The sequence below is a fragment of the Crassostrea angulata genome, chromosome 5 (assembly GCF_025612915.1).
Source record: "Crassostrea angulata isolate pt1a10 chromosome 5, ASM2561291v2, whole genome shotgun sequence".
In the NCBI taxonomy this organism is placed as follows: domain Eukaryota; kingdom Metazoa; phylum Mollusca; class Bivalvia; order Ostreida; family Ostreidae; genus Magallana; species Magallana angulata.
This window is the reverse complement of record NC_069115.1, coordinates 41579455-41604484: the sequence shown is the minus strand read 5'-3', so window position 1 is coordinate 41604484 and position 25030 is coordinate 41579455. Positions and strand designations below refer to the sequence as shown.

General features: G+C 34.1%; 2 protein-coding genes and 2 pseudogenes across 2 annotated transcripts; all 4 read right to left on the bottom strand.

Moving 5' to 3' along the window:
- Positions 1-377: 377 nt before the first annotated feature.
- On the bottom strand, positions 378-1833 carry LOC128186301 (uncharacterized). The gene is made up of 2 exons (XM_052856098.1): positions 1395-1833; positions 378-995 (listed from the first exon to the last, which is right to left on the bottom strand). Exons 1-2 carry the CDS (start codon positions 1795-1797, stop codon positions 556-558), a joined length of 843 nt encoding a protein of 280 aa, XP_052712058.1. The 5' UTR covers positions 1798-1833; the 3' UTR covers positions 378-555.
- Positions 1834-5772: 3939 nt separating this feature from the next.
- On the bottom strand, positions 5773-12143 carry LOC128186303 (uncharacterized; annotated as a pseudogene).
- Positions 12144-13872: 1729 nt separating this feature from the next.
- On the bottom strand, positions 13873-21139 carry LOC128186302 (cerebellin-1-like). Its single transcript, XM_052856099.1, has 2 exons — positions 20419-21139; positions 13873-14310 (listed from the first exon to the last, which is right to left on the bottom strand). The coding sequence occupies exons 1-2, from the start codon at positions 20806-20808 to the stop codon at positions 13873-13875; spliced, it is 828 nt and encodes a 275-aa protein (XP_052712059.1). The 5' UTR covers positions 20809-21139.
- Positions 21140-21338: 199 nt separating this feature from the next.
- On the bottom strand, positions 21339-23921 carry LOC128186300 (uncharacterized; annotated as a pseudogene).
- Between the last annotated feature and the right edge of the window lie 1109 nt (positions 23922-25030).

Genomic DNA, 25030 nt, shown 5'->3' with positions numbered 1-25030 from the left:
ATATCTAAAAAGTCGAAGAACGACTATGCTTAATTTGTACAATGAGTATTGAAAACATAACTAATCATTTCATGCATAACTTTTACAATTTTGTGCTGTGATGTGAATTGTTTTGCAATGCTATGAGAATTCTCAGAATGTTAAAAAAAAAAGATGAAACAGTAAAAGGCCAGTTTTCATCTATTGTAAACTTATATATATATATATATATATATATATATATATATATATATATATATATATATATATATATATATATATATATATATATATATATATATAATGAAAATCCTTTTATTGGTTGATGTAAAGGTGAAAAACAAACATTCTCTAGAACCGCTGCCTCGCCACAATTTTTTGTGATTCTATAAAACAACTCAAGTGTTTAAGGCTTTAATATTCAGAAGAGAAGCAAAGCGTCAGGTACATGGTAACATGCGGAAATAACAGGCGTAAATTGGCTAATTTTCTCTTTTTATAATTCATCATTCATATCAGAGAAGACAGCATATCATCGAATGACTACACAATAGCCTAGACTGTACATGTATATGTTTACATTAAAATCCAACCGGCGAACGATGACCGGCCGTTGGGATCGCTTAAAACTTCCCCATTATGATAATTTGCACTGGTTCTAATCAGAACATCGTCTCCCTGATCGACATGCACGACGACAGAGCTACTGACACTTCCATCTATTTGACCGTTGGGACTGAAATGCAACGCGTTAACAATTTTATTGTTAACCACTAATTCAGTTGTGTGGTATCTATGACCGGACAATCTGATAGTCCAGGTGAACACATAAAGACCGGACTTCGGTGCAATTAATGTACCCATGTGTGGGTGATAGGCGTTCCCAACATTTGTTATTACAGTGTCAAAGGGAATAATCCGATGAGCATCTGAAGCAGGTACACTGGATGATAAATACGCGTAAAAAGCCACCTTGTCGACCGGCACTGTTGTTGGTTGGATACTTAGCAATCGCTCTAAAAAAAAACAAGATGTTCTCCCATTTATCTGTAATTTGAAAAAAAATCAGCTTAATTTGTAAATAATTTCATGTACCATATAAGTATAATTGAGTTTTAATTTTACTTTTCCAACTTTACTATAGCAGCAGCTTTCCTATCATTTGAAAAATGAAATATTTTTTATTAGGTGCAGCTTTTGCTCAATATGCACAGCTAAAACTAATGACAACGATTTTCTCTCTCTCAAGATAATATAGAGTTACACTGATTTAATGGGTGGTTTTTTTTTTATCCTTATCCTAGGAACCAATAGTAACTTACATAACATTGGCATTTGACGAAAAAAAATGTATAGATTTTCAAAAGTAACTAAATTTAAAATAATAATACATTATTTAGAAAACTAAATTTTACCTTTTCTGTAAATGTTTTTATTTGACTGAATGGAATTTCTTTCAGCGTCTGAATATGGTTTGTATTCATAGGTTTCAATCGGAGCATATTTTTCAACTTTTATCGCGCTCTCTAACTCTTGGATCCTTTCCTCTAACTGAGCAATTCGATCGTTCTGTTCTTTCAAGATCTTTCTGAACTCCATCCCTGTTCGGAATTCTGACTCTTCGGGTCGTCTCTCTAATATTGAGATTCGTTTTTCCTGCGCAAGCATAATTTTCTGCAGCTCGTCAATTTTCTGAATTGCATTTTTCAAATCTGGGCTGCTGTGCATATTCTCAGTCATCTTGGCAAAGACATTACGGGAACAGTTGATAAAAAAGAATAATCCAATAAATGTCAAAATTGATTTTAGGGACGTCATTTCGCATACAAGGACGAGGAATGGAGAAATGACCGTTATTTATCTCTGAGACACATAATTCAACCCCTTTGAACCCTTTGATAGTGATCTGAATTGATAAGAGCAATTTACAACTTTTCAGATCAGAGAGATTTTTCTCGTAATAACGACAATAAATAACTCCTATAATAACGTGATTTTTACTTGTAATTACGAAATCTTTTCTCGTATTTACGATATATTTTTTATGTGGCCCTATTCGTTTTTCGTAGTTTTCATTATGAATCTTAAATAATATATTCTTATTCTCTGTGGCATGTAATTTATCCCTTTTTATTTTTTATTCTTACATACAATAAGGATAGTGTTATGTGGATTTAAAAGTTTTGGTTTTGCATTTGTGTTCCTAAGCTATCCTCAAACACAACTTGTTAACTCTTGTGAGCATTGATTTGAACATATTTTTATTGTACAAAAATTACAACAGGGATTGGACACAAGTTCAAAAACTTAGATCGCCCTCTCCAATTGTGAGCATTATGAGGTAGCTTATTTTCTGATAGCTTTTCTGTCGAAAAAAAAATTCAATCCAAACAAATAAGTCACATCTTTACTTGTCAAAGGCAAGGATATTATGATGAGCAGCTGCCGCGGGAAAATCGTATGATAGATAAGCGTAAAAAGCCACCATATCAATCGGCACCGTTGTTGGCTGGAGACGCTTTAGAAGACATAGAAGTGAAAAATATGTACTGAATATCGATGTGAGCAGATTCCACTTAAATTCTTGAAATTAGATCTTATTATGTGATGAACACGATAATACAAAGCACTATATTGTTTTATGTTAGTATGAACCCTGACCCATGGTAAAACACAAAATACTAAATAAATATATAAAAAAAATTAAAAATCGTGATGCAATGGGCTGTTAGCTTTCATTACTGTAACACTCCAATTAAATAAAAAAAAATTATTCCTTATAACATATTAAACAAGTCAAAGAACAGATTATGGTAAATTTTTGTTAACGATTTTATGCATATCTTTTACAATTTATGCTTTGATGTGAATTGTTTTGCTATGGTATAGTATTTTATGCAATGCTATGAAATATATCTGCTATGCTATCAAAAATGAACATCGAAGGCTTAACCATATGGTATGGTATGGTGTTATGCTTTGCTTTAATATTTGAATGAACAAGCACACCTCCGTATGCAGAATTTAAAACATTTCGGAGTAAAACATCAATTAAACCAAACCTTTATCAATAATCTACAATTCAAATGTTTATTTGTTGAAGAAAAAAAAGATTACAAACATTAAAATTATAGTTAAAATAAATATTAATAATGTGAGACAGATGCTTTAATGCAGATATGTTTTTCATATCATTTAAGTGAATGTCCGGGTTTATTTAATGAACATAGGTAAACGTTAGAAAACATGTTTTATTAAATAATTTCATCTTTTAAAAAGTTTTTTGCTATGCTATGCTATGCCATGGAATGATGAATGATATTTTTATAATATGCTATAAGAATTTGTATATATGGTAAAAAATTTAAATGCTATGTTACGGTGTATGCTGTAAAAGATTTGCTTGAATTGATTGTATGTGTATTAGAAATTGAAAATACCTCTTTTGCTATATTTCTTATTTAAAGTAACATAAATTCCATTTCTTTCAGATAAGGCGCCATTTCCAAGCGTTACCAATGGGCTATTATCTTCAGCCTCTACAATAGTTTCTAACTCAAGAATCGTTGCCTCCAACTGGGAGATATGTTCATCCTGTTTCTTCTTATTTTGTAATTCAGTCTCAATCTGAATTTCGGAGCCTGCTGGTCGTTTCTCTATTATTGAGATGCACTCGTCCTGTTCACGCAAGATTTTCTACAGTTCTTCAATTTTCTGCAACGCAAATACCCAAACAACGTTACCGTCTATATTTATATTTTCGGCAAAAACAACAATATGGAAATTTTGAAAAGAAACATGCTGATACATGCTGAAATGAATATCAGCAACGCCATTGTCAATGTGGCGTGTCAATATGACAAGAATTTTATCTTTCCATAACTTTTAATTGTACCTTTGTCATGGTCATTATTATTGATAAGGGCTTGTCATGAAGTCGTAATATGAAAAGGGGACATTTAGTATCTTGAGACCATTTAATTTATATATAAATAAACATCAATTTATAAAATTCACCGGGAAATGAACTTGATTGGTCACGTGATCAAAGCATGTGAAACCGGAAGGGCTTTTCAGGGGATTTGATCACGTTCCAACTAAGTACAGTTCTCTGTTAACTTTTTTAAATTGTTGTTTATTACTCACATTTACGTTTGAGAAAGGCAACTCGTTCCGAATTATTAACATAAAAGTGTTTTTTATGTTTAAAATATAGCAACCGTCAAACTTGAAGCACGTGCGATAATCATTGTGGCCTCACTCGAAGGAATTCAATGTTTTCGCTATTTTAAATGTTCATTAAGGATGACAATTTGCAAATGTAAATATGATAGAATAAACATGTTTAAAATGTATAGAATATAAGGTTTACACATGCTACAAGTCATTTAAAGCTATATTGATAAAATGTGTAGATATTTACAGGGACAAACATTCAAGGCTAGAAGATACATATAAGTACTAGTACTTTTCGGTTTGTCGTTATTACCTTTCGAACCTTCTTCCTTATTGCAAAAATAATTAAATATTCGGGTTTTTATTGAATATTTGAGCCACTTCTTAGTGATTTTGCATTAAAATTCAACTGAAAATTAAATGGATTGCTTCTGGTGACAACATTGTGGAGATTGTGTTCAGTTAACTTCACGATTTCATGATCCAGGTAACACTTATTTCTTACCCTTTTCTGTATACACTCCACACCAGTGAGTGAAAGACATTACCAACAAGACTTATCGTTTTGTCAAAATAAAAACCGAACAAAACACCCGATGACCATCGGACGCTGACGTACTGGACGATGCACTGTACTTTCGCATGAAAAAATTAATGCGTTTTGGTACATGTTAACCGTTGGATATGCTTCTCTTATTTTATTCAATGAAAATTAAATTTTTTCAGTGACTCCTTAAAGAAATAAATTAGGATATTTCTGTATGATATATTTATTTTCAGTTTAAGGGATGTTTAATTGTTATGCATATTAATATCAAGCATCAAGTATATTTAATTTATAAAATTTATGCTTTGCTTGTTAAAACTAGTACCAATACGTAGGGAAGCTGGGGACAGCTGAGGGTGAAATTTGAAAAACAATTAGAAAATAAAAAGCAAAATATGTTTTATTTATAAGTTTAGATAAATATATTGATTTTAAACTCGGAAGACCTTATTGTTATTTAATTTTTTTTTTAATTTTTGGTGTTTTTGAATGTAGAATATGTATTTTTTTTTTATAATTAATCCTTTTCTAAATCTTCGGCATTATGATTTAAAAGTAATGATTTCAGCGACGTAACGGTTGCTATGGGATTTGGAATTGCGCCTGGATGACCCGGTTTCAAAGCCCAAGTGACAATTTTTCCCCTCTCTTTGTGATTAGATTTACAATTTTATCTGTAAGATGATTAACTGAATTATTTACAGCTTAATTTTGTGATTCACAAAGACACTGCATTTTCCTATCTAAACATGTATGTCCATTGAGATTTTTTTCAGAGAGTTTTTGCGAATTTATGGAGTATTCAATCTAATTTTATAATATTTAAATTGTTGATGGTCTGAAATCTACAGATTTTACAAACAAATAGGACCATTTGTTCGGTCCATATCATAATTTTATTTTGTAAAGAACGTACAACTTATATCTACATGTATATCTACAGTGTACCTATTACTACACTGTCTTCAAGCATATATAAAAAAACTTATGAGCACATTACTTAAGTCGTTTAAATTCGTCTGACATTGTGTTTTTAACGAAAAATTTCGGTGATGTGTAAATTCCATCTTTATTTGATAATTTACATCAAAATCCAACCGGCAAATGATGATACACCATTCACATCTCCTACAATTTCAACACTGTGGAGAGAAGAGCCCGTTCTTATCAAGACATCGTCGCCCTGGTTTACCTGTACAACAGCAGTGCTACTAACACTACCATATATATTACCTGCAGGTGAGAAATATATCCAATTTACAACATTTTTATTACCAATAGCTCAGTCGTGTGATCGTGCATATATAGTCGAATTGTCCAGGTGAACACGTATAACCCAGACTTTGGTGCAATGAATGTACCAGAGTGGGGGGTGATAGGCGTTTCCGACGTTTGTTACAACCTTGTCAAAGGCAATGATGCGGTGAGCGACAGAAGCAGCGATATTGGTCGATACATACGCGTAAAAAGCGACCATGTCAACCGGCACTGTTGTTGGCTGGATACTGAGCAATCGTCCTGCAAGTTAAAGAACAGCTAGCATAATAAACATCGCTTTTATCATATGTTAGTGTTTCCAATTATCATTAATGCAAGAACACTTGGACTATGTGTTGAAATGAGATATGATATGTAGTAGAAATTAAACGCTTCCTAGATCTACAATTATCCAGTTATCCGTCCGGACTAAACCCCAATAATAACAAGCAATATCATAAATATACATGTATTGCTCGCTGGAATGGAATTGATGTTGGGGGCATAGCAAAATACTATTCGCGCTCATGAATCTCTAGCCGTATTTAAAACAGTTTGAACAACAAAAAAACCCACCACAGATTATTAATGACAACGAGTTTTATATACGAAAAAAAAAATCAAAATTTAAAAGTACCTCTTCTACTATATGTTGTTTTTGACATAACAGAAGTTCCATTTGTCTCAGATAAGTGTCCATTTCTTAAGATTTCAACTGGGCTATTATCGTCGGCCTTTAAAGCAGTCTCTAACTCTTTGATCCTTGCCTCCAACTGAGCAATCAGAGTACCCTGTTTCTTCACGGTATTTTGTAAGTCGGTCAAAGTCTGTATTTCGGACTCTGGTGGTCGTTTTTCTAACATAAAGATGCGCTCGTCCTGTGCATGCACAGTTTTCTGCAGCTCATCAATTTTTGCACCGCCAATTCCCAATCAACTTTGCCGCCTTTATCTATATTTTCGGCAGAAGCGAGGATATGTAAATGTAGAATGAAGAACATGCTCGTACATGTTAAAATGGACATTACCGATGCCATTGCGATGGTAAACATTTCGGATATGACAAAAACCTTATTTTTCATTAACTTTTTAACCTTTGTCACATTCAGTGCATTTGATAAGGATTAGTCATAGGTTTGTTACACGAAAAGTCGAGAATACTAGTAATTTGACAACTGAATTATGAATATATGTGGAAAATCATTAAGAATACATTCATATTTACATGTATTATGGTTTTGTTGGTCATTATCCATTCAGGTAGAAGTGTCAAGATATTAAAAGTGAATCGTTCTATGTTGAAATTGGTGTCTCTTAAATGCAGCAGGCATTTCCTTTTTGAACAGCATAGAATTGATACCAAAAAATAATTAAATTATTTTAAAACAAGAAAACGGTATTACTGGAAATAAAAATTCTTATTCGACAATGGGAGTATCAGGAATATTTATCTCCGTCAAACACAGATATATGTTACCTTTGTGATTTTATCTCATACCTGTGGTGTATATTATGGTGGCATAGATCTGCCACCACTTATCAGATAATTATGTCGACTTGTCAGATGATTATGTCGACTTGTCAGATAATTATATCGACTTGTCAGATATTAATGTCAACTTCTCAGATCTTTTATGTTAACATGTCAGAAAATAACCATATTTATGGTGGCATAGATCTGCCACCACTTGTCAGATGATTATGTCGACTTGTCAGATCTTGATGTCAACTTCTCAGATAATTATGTGGACTTGTCAGTTCTTTAAGTCGACTTGTTACTTATCCACGTGTTTAAAAATTTAACACTATAACCTTCCCACGCCCAATTTGTGCCATCAAGTTGAAATAATATTTTCTGACAAGTCGACATAAGGATCTGACAAGTTGACATTAGCATCTTTTAAGTCGACATAAATATTTGACAAGTCGACATAATAATCTGACAAGTCGACACAATTATTTGACAAGTCGACATAATTTTTTGACAAGACAACATAACATCTGACAAGTCAACATCATTATCTGGCTTATAATATGAATGATAAATTTCTTTAAACTAGTGGCCATATCTATGGTGGCATAGATCTGCCACCACTTGTCAGATAATTATGTCGACTTGTCAGATCTTGATGTCGACTTCTCAGATAATTATGTTCACTTGCCAGTTCTTTAAGTCGACTTGTCACTTATTAACGTGTTTATGAATTCAACACTTTAACCTTTCCATGCCCAATTTGTGTCATCTATTTTAAGTAATATTTTCTGACAAGTCACCATAAGGATCTGACAAGTCGACATAATTATTTGACAAGACGACAAAACATCTGACAAAACAACATCATTATCTGACAAGTCGACATACTATGGTGGCATAGATCTGCCACCACTTGTCAGATAATTATGCCGATTTGTCAGATCTTGATGTCGACTTATCAGATAATTATGTTTACTTGTCAGTTCTTTAAGTCGACTTGTCACTTATACACGTGTTTAAGAATTCAACACTTTAACCTTTTCACGCCCAATTTGTGCCATCCATTTGAAATAATATTTTCTGACAAGTCGACATAAGGATCTGACAAGTCGACATAATCATCTTTTAAGTCGATATAATTATTTGACAAGTCGACATAATTATTTAACAAGACGACATAACATCTGACAAGTCAACATCATTATCTGACAAGTCGACTTACAATATGAATGATAATTTTCTTTAAACTAGTGGCCATATTATTTTTTCTGTCAGATAATTATGTTAACTTGTCAGATCTTGATGTCGACTTGACAGATGATTATGTAAACTTGTCAGATATTTATGTCGACTTATATGATATTATGATGACAAGTAAATGACAGTTAGTGGCACTAACACGCTTTGACAACAAAATATTGAGTTTCTAGTCAACATGGTTATTTTCTGACAAGTCAACATAAAGATCTGACAAGTTGACATAAATATCTGACAAGTCGACATTATCATATGAGAAGTTAACATAATTATCTGACAAGTGGTGGCAGATCTATGCCACCATACAATATGAATGATAATTTTCTTTAAACTAGTGGCCATATTATTTTTTCTGTCAGATAATTATGTTAACTTGTCAGATCTTTATGTCGACTTGACAGATAAGTATGTTAACTTGTCAGATCTTTATGTCGACTTGTCAGATGATTATGTAAACTTGTCAGATATTTATGTCGACTTATATGATATAATGATGACAATTAAATGGCAGTTAGTGGCACTAACACTCTTTGACAACAACATATTGAGTTTCCTAGTCAACATGGTTATTTTCTGACAAGTCAACATAAAGATCTGACAAGTTGACATAAATATCTGACAAGTCGACATTATCATATGAGAAGTTAACATAATTATCTGACAAGTGGTGGCAGATCTATGCCACCATACATATTATTTTTTCTGTCAGATAATTATGTTAACTTGTCAGATTCTTATGTCGACTTGTCAGATATAATGATGACAAGTTAATGGCAGTCAGTGGCCCTACCACGCTTTCACAACAAAATATTGAGTTTCTAGTCAACATGGTTATTTTCTGACAAGTCAACATAAAGATCTGACAAGTTGACATAAATATCTGACAAGTCGACATAATCATCTGACAAGTCGACATAACTATCTGACAAGTGGTGGCAGATCTATGCCACCATAGTATATTGCCCGTGTGGTATACCTTTGCTATATCAAACGGGTGATGCTTTATCGATCAAATACTTCCGGTCCGAACATTTGGGACACAACCCCTCGCTTTAACGCTTCAGTGACCTATTTTCAAAGATTTGCTAGTACTTTCAACATAACATTATCTACTACAAAAATTGATATAAAATGGATTTTGTCAAAGATTTAAATTACAAATATGAAGGAAAACACATAACTGCTTAGCACAGGCGTCGGAACCGGGGGGCTATTGTGAGGTGGGGAGGGTTAGCCCCCCCCCCTTCCCACTTTTTTTGCAAAGTTATACATAACCGTAACCACAAGACCTTTTTTGTCAAGATTTTTGATAAGTAGAGCCCCCTTCCAACTTTCAATTTACTATGTGAAGTTTATAAAACCGTAAATTACACTAACTATCATCCTGATCATCTTGACGACGCGATGAAAACAGAGCGCTCTAGTTGTGTTTATATACAAGAACTTACCGGAATAATGTTTCAAAATACTTTTATTCCACCACCAGTAAGCATCCTTATTCGCTATTATAAATTTTCGAATCATAAAGCTAGTGTTTGTTTTATAAAAAATCAACAACTGCTCTCTCTCTCTCTCTCTCTCTCTCTCTCTCTCTCTCTCTCTCTCTCTCTCTCTCCAATGAATTTGTTTGATGCTGAACATAAAAGGAACATTATCACAATTATGGTAAATACTTTAGGAATGCATTTCTAATGATAAAATGAGATTTGAGAGTCAGTCGTAGAGTTATAGGCAAGATACAGAGCTCCCAATTCTTTGTCATGTGAACAAGGCTCGTGTTCTGTTTTTGTTGATATCGGTTCAATATTCCAGTTGTAATCTTTTTGTCAAGCTGATTTGTCTATGTCCTATTCATTTTAAGTATAAATAAACAGTTTCTACCGCTTAAAACATTCATTTTTGGTCAAAAACTGGAATTTTCACTTTAACATTCAAAATGTAAACAAAAGCTTTGTTTACATAGCAAAGAATTATCAGCTCTGTAACTTGCGAATAATTCAACAAATGTTATTAAAATTTTAGTTGCCTGTTGAAAATGCCTCAAACCTGAAGAATTGTAAACAGAAAATTGGAATATTAATTTTTGACCAAAATCGTGACTATGCCCCTATATCCAAAAAACACACTTAATTGACTAGTTGCGCTTGTGAATATATTAACATCTAATTTTGTGTTTGTCTATCAACAAAAATTATCAAAAATTCAATTTAAATTTTTTAATGAAATATGAATCGACCTTTATAGTTTTACATTACAATCCAACCTGCAAAGGAAGATTTTCCATTCTTGTCGCTTATGATGTTTCCATTGTGAAAATCGGGGCCCGTTCGTATCAAAACATCATCGCCCTGATTAACATGGACGACAGCGGTGCCGCTTACACTACCATCTATAGTATGGGCGGGGTCGAAATATATCCAGTTAACAACATTGTTATTTACAAGTAATTCAGTGGTGAAATATGAGTTGCCCCACAATCTAATCGTCCATGTAAAAACATAGAGCCCCGACCTTAGTGCAATGAATGTGCCAGAGTGAGGGTGATAGGCGTTTCCTACGTTTGTAATAACCGTGTCAAACGTTATAATGTGATGAGCAACTGAAGCAGGGGTATCAGATGATAAATATGCGTAAAAAGCGACCATGTCAACCGGCACCGTTGTTGGCTGGATACTGAGCAATCGTCCTGCAAGTTAAAGAACAGCTAGCATAATAAACATCGCTATTATCATATGATAGTGTTTCAAAATTTCACTAATGCAAGAACACTTGGACTATGTGTTGAAATGCGATATAATATGTAATATAAATTATACGCTTCCTATGACTTCAATTATCCAGTTATCCTTTCGGACTAAACCTCAATGATATGTATAACTCAATGGAATGGAGTTGTTTAAGGGCCTAACAAAATACTATTTGCGCTCATGAATATCTTGCCGTATTTAAAAACGGTTTGACCAAAAAAATACAACAGGTTATTGATAACAACGAGTTTTATATACGAAAAAAATCAAAATTTAAAAGTACCTCTTCTACCATGTGTTGTTTTTGACATAACAGAAGTTCCATTTGTCTCAGATAACTGTCCATTTCTTAAAATTTCAACTGGGCTATTATCGTCGGCCTTTAAAGCAGTCTCTAACTCTTTGATCCTTGCCTCCAACTGAGCGATCCGAGTACCCTGTTTCTTCACGGAATTTTGTAAGTCGGTCAAAGTCTGTATTTCGGACTCTGGTGGTCGTTTTTCCAACATAGAAATGCGCTCGTCCTGTGCATGCACAGTTTTCTGCAGCTCATCAATTTTCTGCAACACCAATTCCCAATCAACTTTGCCGCCTTTATCTATATTTTCGGCAGAAGCGAGGATATGTAAATTTTGAATGAAGAACATGCTCGTACATGTTAAAATGGACATTACCGATGCCATTGCGATGGTAAACATTTCGGATATGACAAGAACCTTATCTTTCTTTACTTTTTAACCTTTGTCACATTCAGTGCATTTGATAAGGATTAGTCATAGGTTTGTTACACGAAAAGTCAAGAATACTAGTAATTTAACAACTGAATAATGAATATATGTGGAAAATCATTAAGAATACATTCATATTTACATGTATTATGGTTTTGTTGGTCATTATCCATTCAGGTAGAAGTGTCAAGATATTAAAAGTGAATCGTTCTATGTTGAAATTGGTGTCTCTTAAATGCAGCAGGCATTTCCTTTTTGAACAGCATAGAATGGATACTAAAAAATTAAATTATTTTAAAACAAGAAAACGGTATTACTGGAAATAAAAAAAAAATTTCGACAATGGGAGTATCAGGAATATTTATCTCCGTCAAACACAGATATATGTTACCTTTGTGATTTTATCTCATACCTGTGGTGTATATTGCCCGTGTGGTATACCTTTGCTATATCAAACGGGTGATGCTTTATCGATCAAATACTTCCGGTCCGAACATTTGGGACACAACCCTTCGCTCTTCAGTGACCAATTTTCAAAGATTTGCTAGTACTTTCAACATAACATTATCTACTACAAAAATTGATATAAAATGGATTTTTTGTCAAAGATTTAAATTACAAATATGAAGAAAAACACATAACTGTTTAGCACAGGCATCGGAACCGGGGGGCTATTGTGAGGTGGGGAGGGTTAGGCCCCCCCCCTTCCCACTTTTTTTGCAAAGTTATACATAACCGTAACCACAAGACCTTTTTTTGTCAAGATTTTTGATAAGTTTAGCCCCCTTCCAACTTTCAATTTACTATGTGAAGTTTATAAAACCGTAAATTACACTAACTATCATCCTGTTCATCTTGACGACGCGATGAAAACAGAGCGCTCTAGTTGTGTTTATATACAAGAACTTACCGGAATAATGTTTCATAATACTTTTATTCCACCACCAGTAAACATCCTTATTCGCTATTATAAATTTTGAATCAAAGCTAGTGTTTGTTTTATAAAACATCAACAACTGCTCTCTCTCTCTCTCTCTCTCTCTCTCTCTCTCTCTCTCTCTCTCTCTCTCTCTCTCATGAATTTGTTTGATGCTGAACATAAAAGGGACATGATCACAATTTGGTAAATACTTTAGGAATGCATTTCTAATGATAAAATGAGATTTGAGAGTCAGTCGTAGTGTTATAATCAGGATACAGAGCTCCCAATTCTTTGTCATGTGAACAAGGCTCGTGTCCTGTTTTGTTGATATCGGTTCAAGATTCCAGTAGTAATCTTTTTGTCAAGCTGATTTGTCTATGTCCTATTCATTTTAAGTATAAATAAACAGTTTCTACCGCTTAACACATTCATTCTATGTCAAAAACTGGAATTTTCACTTTAACATTCAAAATGTAAACAAAAGCTTTGTTTACATAGCAAAAAATTATAAGCTCTGTAACTTACGAATAACTCAACAAATGATATTCAAATTTTAGTTGCCTGTTGAAAATGCCTTCCTGAAGAATTGTAAACAGTAAGATTGGAATAATAATTTTGACCAAAATCGTGACTACGCCCCTTTAACCAAAAAACAACTGACTATTTGCGCTTGTGAATATAATGTGGCGTCGTATTAACATCTAATTTTGTGTTTGTCTATCAAAAACAATTATCAAAAATTCAATTCAAATTTTTAAAATGAAATATGAATCTACCTTTATAGTTTTACATTACAATCCAACCCGCAAAGGAAGATTTTCCATTCTTGTCGCTTATGATGTTTCCATTGTGAAAATCGGGGCCCGTTCGTATCAAAACATCATCGCCCTGATTAACATGGACGACAGCGGTGCCGCTTACACTACCATCTATAGTATGGCCGGTGTCGAAATATATCCAATTAACAACATTGTTATTTACAAATAATTCAATAGTGAAATATGAGTTGCCGAACGATCTAATCGTCCAGGTAAAAACATAGAGCCCCGACCTTGGTGCAATGAATGTGCCAGAGTGAGGGTGATAGGCGTTTCCTACGTTTGTAATAACCGTGTCAAACGTAATAATGTGATGAGCAACTGAAGCAGGGGTATCAGATGATAAATATGCGTAAAATGCGACCATGTCAACTGGCATCCTTGTTGGCTGGAGACTTTGCAACTGCTTCCCTGAAAAAAGAAAATGGGAGAAGAACTTACTCAATATCGATATGATAAGATGTTATTATTTCTTAAAAGTTAACAGCCAGAATTTTTTTTATATCATATTAAACAACAATCGAAAAAAGATTGACAGTTTTATTCAGAGTATGGAGAGTACAATATCTCTACGGGTAGTCTCTATTCAGGTATATATATGTAATCAAAATTAAAACAAAAAAAATGTAATTCTTTTTTACTTTACTTGACCACCCTGTTAGATTTTAAGAGGTTGAAAGGTGTACTCAGCTATTATGTTTAGGGCCCGTTATATGTCAGATGTCATCCGATTAATACTCAATAAGAAACACATGCTGCCATGTTCACTCAGTTTTAATTTTCACACTACTTTACATCACATCCGGTTTCAAAAGTATAAATAATAGAGGCCCGGACAATTCCGGATTACGATATTACACCACTCTTCTTTTTAGATAGTTAATTTACATGATTTAGATATGCTTGAAATTAACATCACAACTGCAATAGTACTGTTCGATGTTCATTAATAGTACTCTTCAATGTTCATAGCATTGTCTGAATATGATAAATTGTAAGAGATGAAACATGGTTTAACAATATATGAATATGACTAGAAACAAAACATCACAAAAAAAGAAAATGAGACTTTCTTGCCTCTTGACTAGCTCGGGGATTATTGTACCCCTTTTCACTGCTAGCCAACCTAACATAATACAGTGCTTAACACAAATCACACACATTCACAAGATTTCACTTCATTACAAAGTCACTGAATCTTCCGGGAAGTTTCTTCATTCGCTGACCTGGGCCTGAGATTGGTATCGGAATCTGTAGCGGACTAGACGGTGCTGGTAGAGTAGATGGTTTTGCATCTGGAGTACCAGAATGAATTGATTCCTTTGGCGGGTTTGGTATGACTATCTCGTTGTCTTCATCCATATCCGATCTCTTAGAAAGTTCCCTCCTAACTTCTGGACTGATTTTCTTGAAACGAGAGACATTCCGTGTAACATCATTATTTACTGTTATCATCGGTCCCTTCTTAGCCGTCACTATTCCTGGTCTTTCATACTTTGGCTGTAATTTTCCTTTATATTCATCACGAGTCATTACAACTGAATCTCCAACTTTAATGTCACGGTAATCTGCACAATTTCGGGCGTCCGCATAGCACTTCATCTTGTACTTTGCTTCACTGTCATTGACCCGAATCTTCTCATCTATGTGAGGATCCATCGTACGCGCAGGTACCATTGGTAACATGGTCTTTGGTTCTCTCCCAAACAAAAGCTTGTGTGGAGTCTGGCCTGTAGTTACATGTGGCGTACATCGGTATTGTCTGAGAAACTTGAACATTTCCTGTTTCCAATTGAGCTGATGAATGTTAGCTGAACGTACCGATTTCATCAATGGTTTGTTAAAACTTTCTGCTTGAGCGTTGGCACGAGGCCATCTAGGAGTAATTCTACGATGTGTTACTCCCATGTGCTCCATGTATTTTCTGAATTCAAAAGATTGAAATGGACTTCCGTTGTCCGTCTTTATCACACGTGGTACATCATACGCGCTAATCACTTTGTCCAACACAGGAATGACTGTTTTAGCGGCAACCGACCTTACAACTTCCACGACTGGGTAACGGGTATACTCATCAATAATAACAAATAAATATTCTCCACTTGGTAACGGTCCACAGAAATCCATACTGAGATTTTCCCAAGCACTTCCAGGTAATTCTGACATTTTTAACGGTTCCATCGCACGCGGTTCTGGGGCAAGTAACTGACATGACGCACAGTTCTTAACAGAGTTTTCTACTACTGAGTCCATCCCTGGAAACCATACTTTTGATCGCAAGTATGCTTTGGTCTTTGCCATCCCCAGATGTCCTTCATGAGATACTCCTTAACGTCTGTGGTAGTACGATTCTGTTGTTGCGTAACAAAACATTGTCACTGTGAACTGTGAACTCATCACTAACTGATCTGATTGCTGTTAATTCTTCAAGATTTACACCGCTTTCAGTGAAGAGGTCTTTCATCTGGTACCACATTCCTGTACGAGTATAGTATATAGTAGAGTATAGTTGCATTTGGTAACGACTCCAAGATAACGAAATTCACATATTCCTCCGATAGATTCTTTTCCTGTATATCCATGGGAATGGGGTGCCTTGACATTTAATCTGCTATGTTCTCTTTTCCTGGTAAGTATCGAATAATAAACTTGTATGGCTGAAGGCGCAATCCCCATCTTTCAATCCTGAGAGGTGGACAAGGTTTCTTCCAAATCGTCTCTAGTGGCTTATGATCCGTTATTACTGTGAAGTGCTGCAGTCCTCGCAGGTATAGGTCAAAATGATCGCAATCCCAAGTCACTGCTAAGGCATCCCTTTCAGTTTGACTGTATCTCGATTCTACAGGCGATAACGCACGACTTGCATAACACACCACATTGTCCTAGCGTCAACTCGGACAGTTACAGGTTTCCTTGGATCATAATAAGAGATTACAGTGTCACTACACAATTTGACTTTCAATGTCACAAATGCTTTTTCGCATGTTTGAGTCCACTTCCATGGGTTGTCTTTGTGAGTCAGTTCTCGTAGAGGGCGACAAATCTCTGCATTTCCTTCAATGAATCTCGAGCAGTAATTGGTCATTCCGAGAAAACTTCTCAGGTCTTTCACATTCTGCGGATGGCTAAACTCACGAACAGCCTTGACCTTTGCTGGGTCAGGTGAAATTCCATCCTGTGAGAAAATAACTCCGAAAAACGAGATCTTGTTTGTTCTGAACACACACTTTTTACCATTAAGAGTAAGTCCACTATCTGAAAGTCTTTGGAGGACTTCTTTAAGTGCTACATCATGCTGCTCCCTATTTTCTCCAAAGATCACAACATCGTCAGATATGTTTCTAGCTTCAGGTATGTTCTGTATCACTTGTCTGATAGTTTCATGAAAGATTTCGGAAGCGGATGATATCCCGAAATTAAGACGCTTATATCTGTAAATCCCTAAGTGCGTACTGAAGGTTGTGATATATCTGGAATCTGGGTGTAACTCCAATTGGTGATATCCACTGCGCAGATCGAGTTTGCTAAACACCTTAGCACCGTTTAAATCTAGTATGAGCTCATCAATAATGGGTATTGTGTGTCGTTCACGTTTCACAGCCTTATTTGCCTCCCTCATGTCTACGCAAAGTCTTATTTCCTCCCCATCCTTCTCAGGGGGTGTAACAATAGGAGAAATCCATGGTGTTGGTTCTCCTTGTACCTTCTCTATGATGTCAGTGTCCACCAGATATTGAATTTTTTTGGCCACCTTGCTCCGTAAATGAAATGGGGTTCTACGAGGTTTCTGAGCCACTAGATGAATAGATTCATCAATGTGCAACTTTATTTGTCGTCCCTTGAGCTTTCCTATTCCATGGAACAGTTCCTTAAAGTTATCCTCTACGTTTCCATCGACACAGACAGAGTCAATTTTGTTTACAACAGTCAATATTTTCAGCTGATTTGCAGTAGGGTATCCTCGAAGCGAACCGCCTTCACCTTCGACAACATGAAATGGTACCATAGAGTATGACTTGCTGGTTTCCATTGCAAAGTCACAGGTACCGATTACTTTAATTTCGCCCTTTTCCCCATAAGGGGTCAATGTTATTTTTCCTTTCCGTAGTTTTGGTTTCCCAATTCTTCTGTGAGTGGTCTCATCTAGGATATTAACTGAAGATCCATTATCCACTAAGAGTTTCACTTCACAGTCATTAAGTTTTGCTTTGACGAAGGGTCCTTTCAGTGCGTTTACTTTACTCTGTGTGCGAATACCATAACAGTAGTCCGAATCACTGTCGTTTTGTTAAAAGATCGTTGAATCAATAGCTTTCACCTGCATAGTTGAAGGTTTATGTCCATCCTTGCTCCGACACATTTTCTCCAGATGTCCAGTATTCTTGCAAGCATAACCTGTCTTGTCTTTTGCTGGACAATGGTTATTTCTATGCGGAAATGGTCCCCCACAATTCCAACAAGTTGTAGTTTGTTTCGGACGGTACAGTTTTCGGAATCTCTGTCCTCCTCGTGGTTTAAAATTGTCCCTTCTAAGCGGTGGCTTGTTGTGTCTTACTTTATTAACACTGGCGGTCGACTCTCTCTCCATAGCTTGGGCTTGTGTGTCAGAAATCTCCATCGCTCTTCCAAGATCCAGAATATCTTGTAGCCCTTTATCGCTTTCTCTGAGTGCACGCCGTCTTAGCTGGTTTGATTTGCAGTTTTGTATCACCTGTGACAGAATTTCCTTATCGACATCATTAAATTCACGTACAATTCTTTGATAGCTTGCGCAGTTTTGTCACAAATTCATCTAACGATTGACCGTCTTTTTGTTTACAGCAACGAAGCGTATAAACTTCCATTTGAGTGTTCTTTCTTGGTTTAAAATAATCTGACAGTATCTTTTTTGTTGCATTATAGGTTAATTCGGTATCTCCCTTGTGCGCTTCATATATATCGTATGTTCCTTCTCCCACATAATGTAGTAACAACGCTCTCTTCCTGTCGTCGATCAACTTTGCTGCACCTTCGTCTGCATCATCAGCAATCACGAGTTTCAAAACGATGAATAGGTTTTCCAATCGCCCAATCCAGCGATCCCACCTCTCTCCGGTGGTAGTTTTGTCTGAATCCGCATCAAATTGTGGAAATACGGGAATAGCGTTCGCCATCTTGTTATCCTCGTCGCCAAATATTATGTTTAGGGCCCGTTATATGTCAGATGTCATCCGATTAATACTCAATAAGAAACACATGCTGCCATGTTCACTCAGTTTTAATTTTCACACTACTTTACATCACATCCGGTTTCAAAAGTATAAATAATAGAGGCCCGGACAATTCCGGATTACAATATTACATCAGCTGACCAATTAAGAATTATATTTAATATGGTCAAATTTATGACCCCATCTTTACTAATTTTTACATAGTCTTCATAAAAGAATGAACAGAGATTGTATGCAACCATAATCTTAATATAAATCATCATGGTTTATTTGTTGGTGATCTATAACGTCACAAAACTGAGATATTCCAGTAATTTAGAAAACAATGAAAATACTGTCATTTTTGACAAATTTTGCCTTCGGAAGTACATGATATAACAATTCTGCTCAAGTTTCATTTTTACATGTTTTTGTTCATATAATTATACACATTGTAAAAACTGGAACTTAATCAAGTATGCACTTGATGTTTCTCAGTCAAAGAGCCGTCGGAAAACACCCATACATTTCTTAAAGCATTAATTTATCAAATAAAAATAATATTCCAGATGGCATCTTTACATTAAGACGCCATCTGGGTGATAACCTTTTGCATACTGATTTTCAATATATTTCTACTAACTTTAACCTTATTAAAATCTCTGCTTAGAACTTTAATTTGGAGGTGATAAGTGCATAATACCGAATGTAGTCCTTAAGATAAGATAATGAAATAATGTTTCTGAGTTCTAAGAGGGTGCAAAAAAGTTTATTTGAATAAATCTAAGTTACCAGACGAATTGTGTGAATGACAAAAACTCTTGTTCGCTTATCCAATCATGAAAAACAGTATAAAATTAACCGGATTTTCTTTTTGTGTATTTGTCATATAAGGTATGGGACACCCGTCGAAATTAGCGGATTACAGTATACATTAGAATCAAAATACTTTCATTGGTTTAGAATTTTTAAATTTTAAAATAGTTGACCAACAAATATATATAGATGTTTGTTTAAAGCTGAAAAATTATAAAAAGTCCCAGCTAGATTCGAATTCATGACTTAGAGACTCAAAGTTACCGCTTTAACCCATTGCGCTACGCTGTTAGGTAACGAATTGTGAGAAGAAAAAAATCATAAAATTATACTTCATTTTATTTATTATTTCTATAGAAAGTACGTCACAATGTGGAGGTGTCTAATACCACCTTAATATAAGGATAATGCATACAAATTCTAGAATTGGGGTAAAATTTTACATTTAAAATTCCTTAAAGAATATCCCCTTTAAAGTTTATGAACAAATGAATTTTGATCTTAGAAACACCTCTTCTATTAGATGTCTTATTTGGTGAAACATAAGTTCCATTTGTTTCAGATAACGGGCTATGATAATTTTCTGCGGATTCAGCTGGAATAACATCTTCAATCTTTACAACAGTCTCCAACTCTTGGATCCTTGCCTCCAACTGAGCGATCTTAGTACCTTGTTTCTTCACAGTATTATGTAATTCGGCCACAGTCTGAGTTACGGACTCTAATGATTGATTTTCTAACATAGAAATTCGCTCCTCTTGCACACGCACCATTTTCTGCAGATCGTCAATTTTCAGCAACGCCAATTTCCAATCAGGATTGCCATTTATATTTTCGGCAAAAACGTAAATATAGAGATTAAGAATAAAGAACATGCACATACATTTTGAATTCAACATTACCGATGCCTTTGCCTTTTTTTAAAATGGAGATATGACAAGAAGAGTCTATTTCTTAATCTTATACTTTAACCTTTGTCACAGTTAGTGCAATTGATAAGGACTTGTCAAAATATAATTTTGTAATACAAAGAGTTAAATATAACTTGACAAATGAACTATGAATATAAAAGGGAAGAACATAAAGAATACGCACAAATACATTGCAGATGTTATGAGCCGTCACTTATATTATTATGGTAAACGTATCTAAATACTAGTATATGTATTTACACGGACGTACCGCAATTTTGTAAAGAGATAAAAAAATTAACACATAAAAGTGCTTCAACAAATCCTTACTTTACAATTTTAAAAGAAAAGAGCGCGTTGTTTGTTTGTTTTTGTTTTGTTTTGTTTTTTAATTTGAATTTTTTTGGTTTTACCCTGTTATCTAAAACATATATATATATATATATATATATATATATATATATATATATATATATATATATATATATATATATATATATATATATATATATATATATATATTTGCTAATTTACATTAAAATCCATCCCGCAAATGATGACTTGCCATCATGATCGCTTTTGATGGTACCAGTGTGGAAACGAGAACCCGTTCTTATCAGGACATCGTCGCCCTGATTGACTTGTACAACTGCAGTACCAGTAACGCTTCCATCTACACTATCGTTTGAATTAAAATATATCCAGTAAATAACATTATTATTGACCAGGAGTTCCGTTGTTTGTTTACTGTAATTAGTCAGTCTAATTGTCCAGGTAAACACGTATATCCCGGTCCTTGGTGCAAAAAACGTACCCTGGTGAGAGTGATAGGCATTTCCAACGTTTGTAATAACTGTATCAAAAGTAAGAATGTGATGAGCAACTGACGCTGGGGTATCGGTTGATAAATACGCGAAAAACGCGACCGTGTCAACCGGCACTGTTTTTGGCTGGATACTGAGCAATCCTTCTGCAAGTTAAAGAACAAGGTATCGATAGAATCAGCTGTCAAGGTGAAATTTCATCAAATTGTTCGTTAAAGTATCTCGGCTAAAACGTAATTTTGGGGTCTGGAGAATGATGAATCCTCAGAGTTATTTCATTCAAAAAAAATTTACAAGAAATGAAAATTCTGCTTTGATTATGAGTAAGACATTATTTCATGAGTTTAAAAATTGTTGTTTACTAGTATATAAATGCAGAGTATAATTATCCAAGAAATCATTAAGTCCAGTAATGCCAAAAAGAGGTTTTATTTTTCTATCGAAATAATTGATGGAAAAAACTTTTCATCCTTTTTTACAAAATCATGGATGAAATATAAGACGAACGTGTCTTATAAAAAAAAATGAAATGAAATCATTTTGAGAAAACAAATTGAAACAACAGAGGGTATTTTAATCTTCTGAATATTGTTAAATTTAACGATCTCAAATTTAAACGAACTGATCCTTAACCAAATTGACCAAAATATCAACAATTTATCCTTTAAAAAAAAAGAAGAAATATTAAATGAATTTAATGTATTGTTTTTTATCAACCATAATTACAACCAAGCACTCTATATTTGAAATTGCGATATACTTATATATTAATTCTATCTCTCTATCTGGATTACTTTAATTTCCATCGGGTTTAATTAGCAATGTTATTTAAGGTAAGGTTTGCAGTTACAGGGAGATAACTCACACATTTTCATTGTGACGTAACACCAACTACCCTTTATTTCGGTTATGACGTCAAAATTCATATGACGTTATAATTGATTTCAGGTTTTTTTATTTCGCGGGTTTTTTAGTTTCAATGAAAAAATAAGAGGACACAAGCATTTGATCAATTTCCACGAAAACGAAATCCGCATCATATGGTTTTGAATAGTGTTTTAGAAACATCAGATTACACATATTCTAAGATACGTTTTTCCTGAAATCGGTGGACTTGAAAAGGTTTCAAATAAGTTGTTTTCGTTTACATAATAGTAGTCCAAAATTAAGACTTTTGTTGCATTTTATTCTATTTTAGATGGTTCATCAGAAATTAATAAAAGTGAATCATGATATTAATAGTGATATTATTTTTGAACATTTTAAGCATAAATAACCCCCATAATAGTCACATATAAAATGTACATATTTTCACGAAATTGTTTACATTTCATCAAAATTAAAATTGGAAATCATGAACTTTGACCTTTGGTAGTTATAAAACGGGACGGGCAAAATTCATTTGAATTTCATGAGAAAAATGACTTCAGTATAGTGAACAAAATGGTATGTAACTTTGGTACAACCTCTAAAAAATGCAAGCCGCAAACCTTACCTTAAACTTAGCTCGTTTGTTTAAAATTCTTTTTTGGTCATTTCTGTACAACATTTGTTCTTTACAAGGCAAATCTTATCTGAATTTTATTTTTTTATTTTCATAAATCATTTTCGATTTTAAAATTAAAATAGAATGGCATACTGGTGTAAATGGATATATTATTACATGAAAATATTTATTGAAATGATAGATTTATTTACAACAGGTTTTGAACTTTACAGTTTAGAAACAATTACATCCAGTAAGTTTAAATTACCTCTTCTATTAAATGTTTTATTTGGCGTAACAGAAGCTCCATTAGACTCAGATAGCGGTTCATTTCCTTTGATTTCAACTGGGATATTTTCGTCAGCCTTTGCAACATTCTCTAACTCTTGGACCCTTGCCTCCAACTGAACAATTCGAGTACTCTGTTTCTTCGCGGTATTTTGTAATTTGGTCAAAGTCTTGATTTCGAACTCGGATGGTCGTTTTTCTAACATGGAGATTCGCTTCTCCTGTTCTCGCACGATTTTCTGCAGCTCGTCAATTTTCTGCAACGCTAATTCCCAATGGCCGCTGTCGTCTGTATCTTTTTTTCGGCAGAAACGAGGATATGGAAATTTAGAATGAAGAACATGCTCGTACCTGCTAAAATGAACATTACCGACGCCATTGTCACGGTAAAATTTTGGGATTTGACAAGGACCTTATCTATCTTGAACTTATACTTTAACATATGTCACAGTTAGTGCATTTGATAAGGATTTGTCATAAGTTTGTAACATGAAAAGTCGAGTTTAATTTGACAACTGAATAATGAATTTATGTGGAAAATGAGTTAGAATTCGTTCATAGATACATGTATTATGGTTTTGTGGGTCATTATCCATTAAGGTAAATGTGTCAAGATATGAACAGCGACTTATTCTAGGTTAAAATTGTTTTCTCTTAAATGCAGCAGTCATTTCCTTTTTGAACAGCATAACTGTAACACGATGTAATGGATACCCAAAAAATAAATTACTTTAACACAGGAAAACAGTATTACTGAAAATGTAAATTTTGACTATGGGAGTATCAGGAATATTTATCTACGACAAACACAGATATCTGTTACCTTTGTGATTATATTGTATGACTTTTCGCTGTTATATATACGAATCTTAGAGAGGATTCAAAAGACTTGATGAAATCATTTCAAAAAAGTTCCAATAAATTAACAGTCGTGAACATTTTCTAACATAACAATTTTACGAAAAATGAATCTTAAGACTCTCGATTTAACATAAAAATTTTGTTAGGTACATGCACTAATTTGTTCAATTGCATTTCATATATACGGAAGCCCATTTAGGACCTATCAAAAAATATTTTTTGAATTTGATATAACGAATTCTTGAATTTGTTAAAACGAATTTAAATCGTTATAACGAATTGTTGAATCCGTTATAACGAATTAAATTTGTTATAACAAGTTTTAGGAATTCGTTACAACGAATTTTATCTGTTATAACAAATTTGCTGAATTCATTATTTCAAATTCTAAAATCTGTTTTAACAAATTAAATTTGAAATAACGAATTCTTGAATTCGGTATTTCTAAGTTTTATTTCGTAATTTCGGTTTTTTAAATCGGTTATAACATATTTTCATCCAACTTGTGATAACAAATTTCATGTTTTGGGGAACAAATTAAACGGGGAGGACTTCATTTGTCCGATATCGGCGTATGACGAAACGGCGAAATGGTAAATGAAGTAAACTGGCGTAAGAACAAAAGTGGAGGAACATATTGTCATAGCTGTTGCTGTAACCCTGGTAACAGATGTAACAATTCCAAAAGAAACCTTACTTTATCGGCTTTGCTAGATTTTCTACATAGATAGAAACAAAATATTTAAGAACT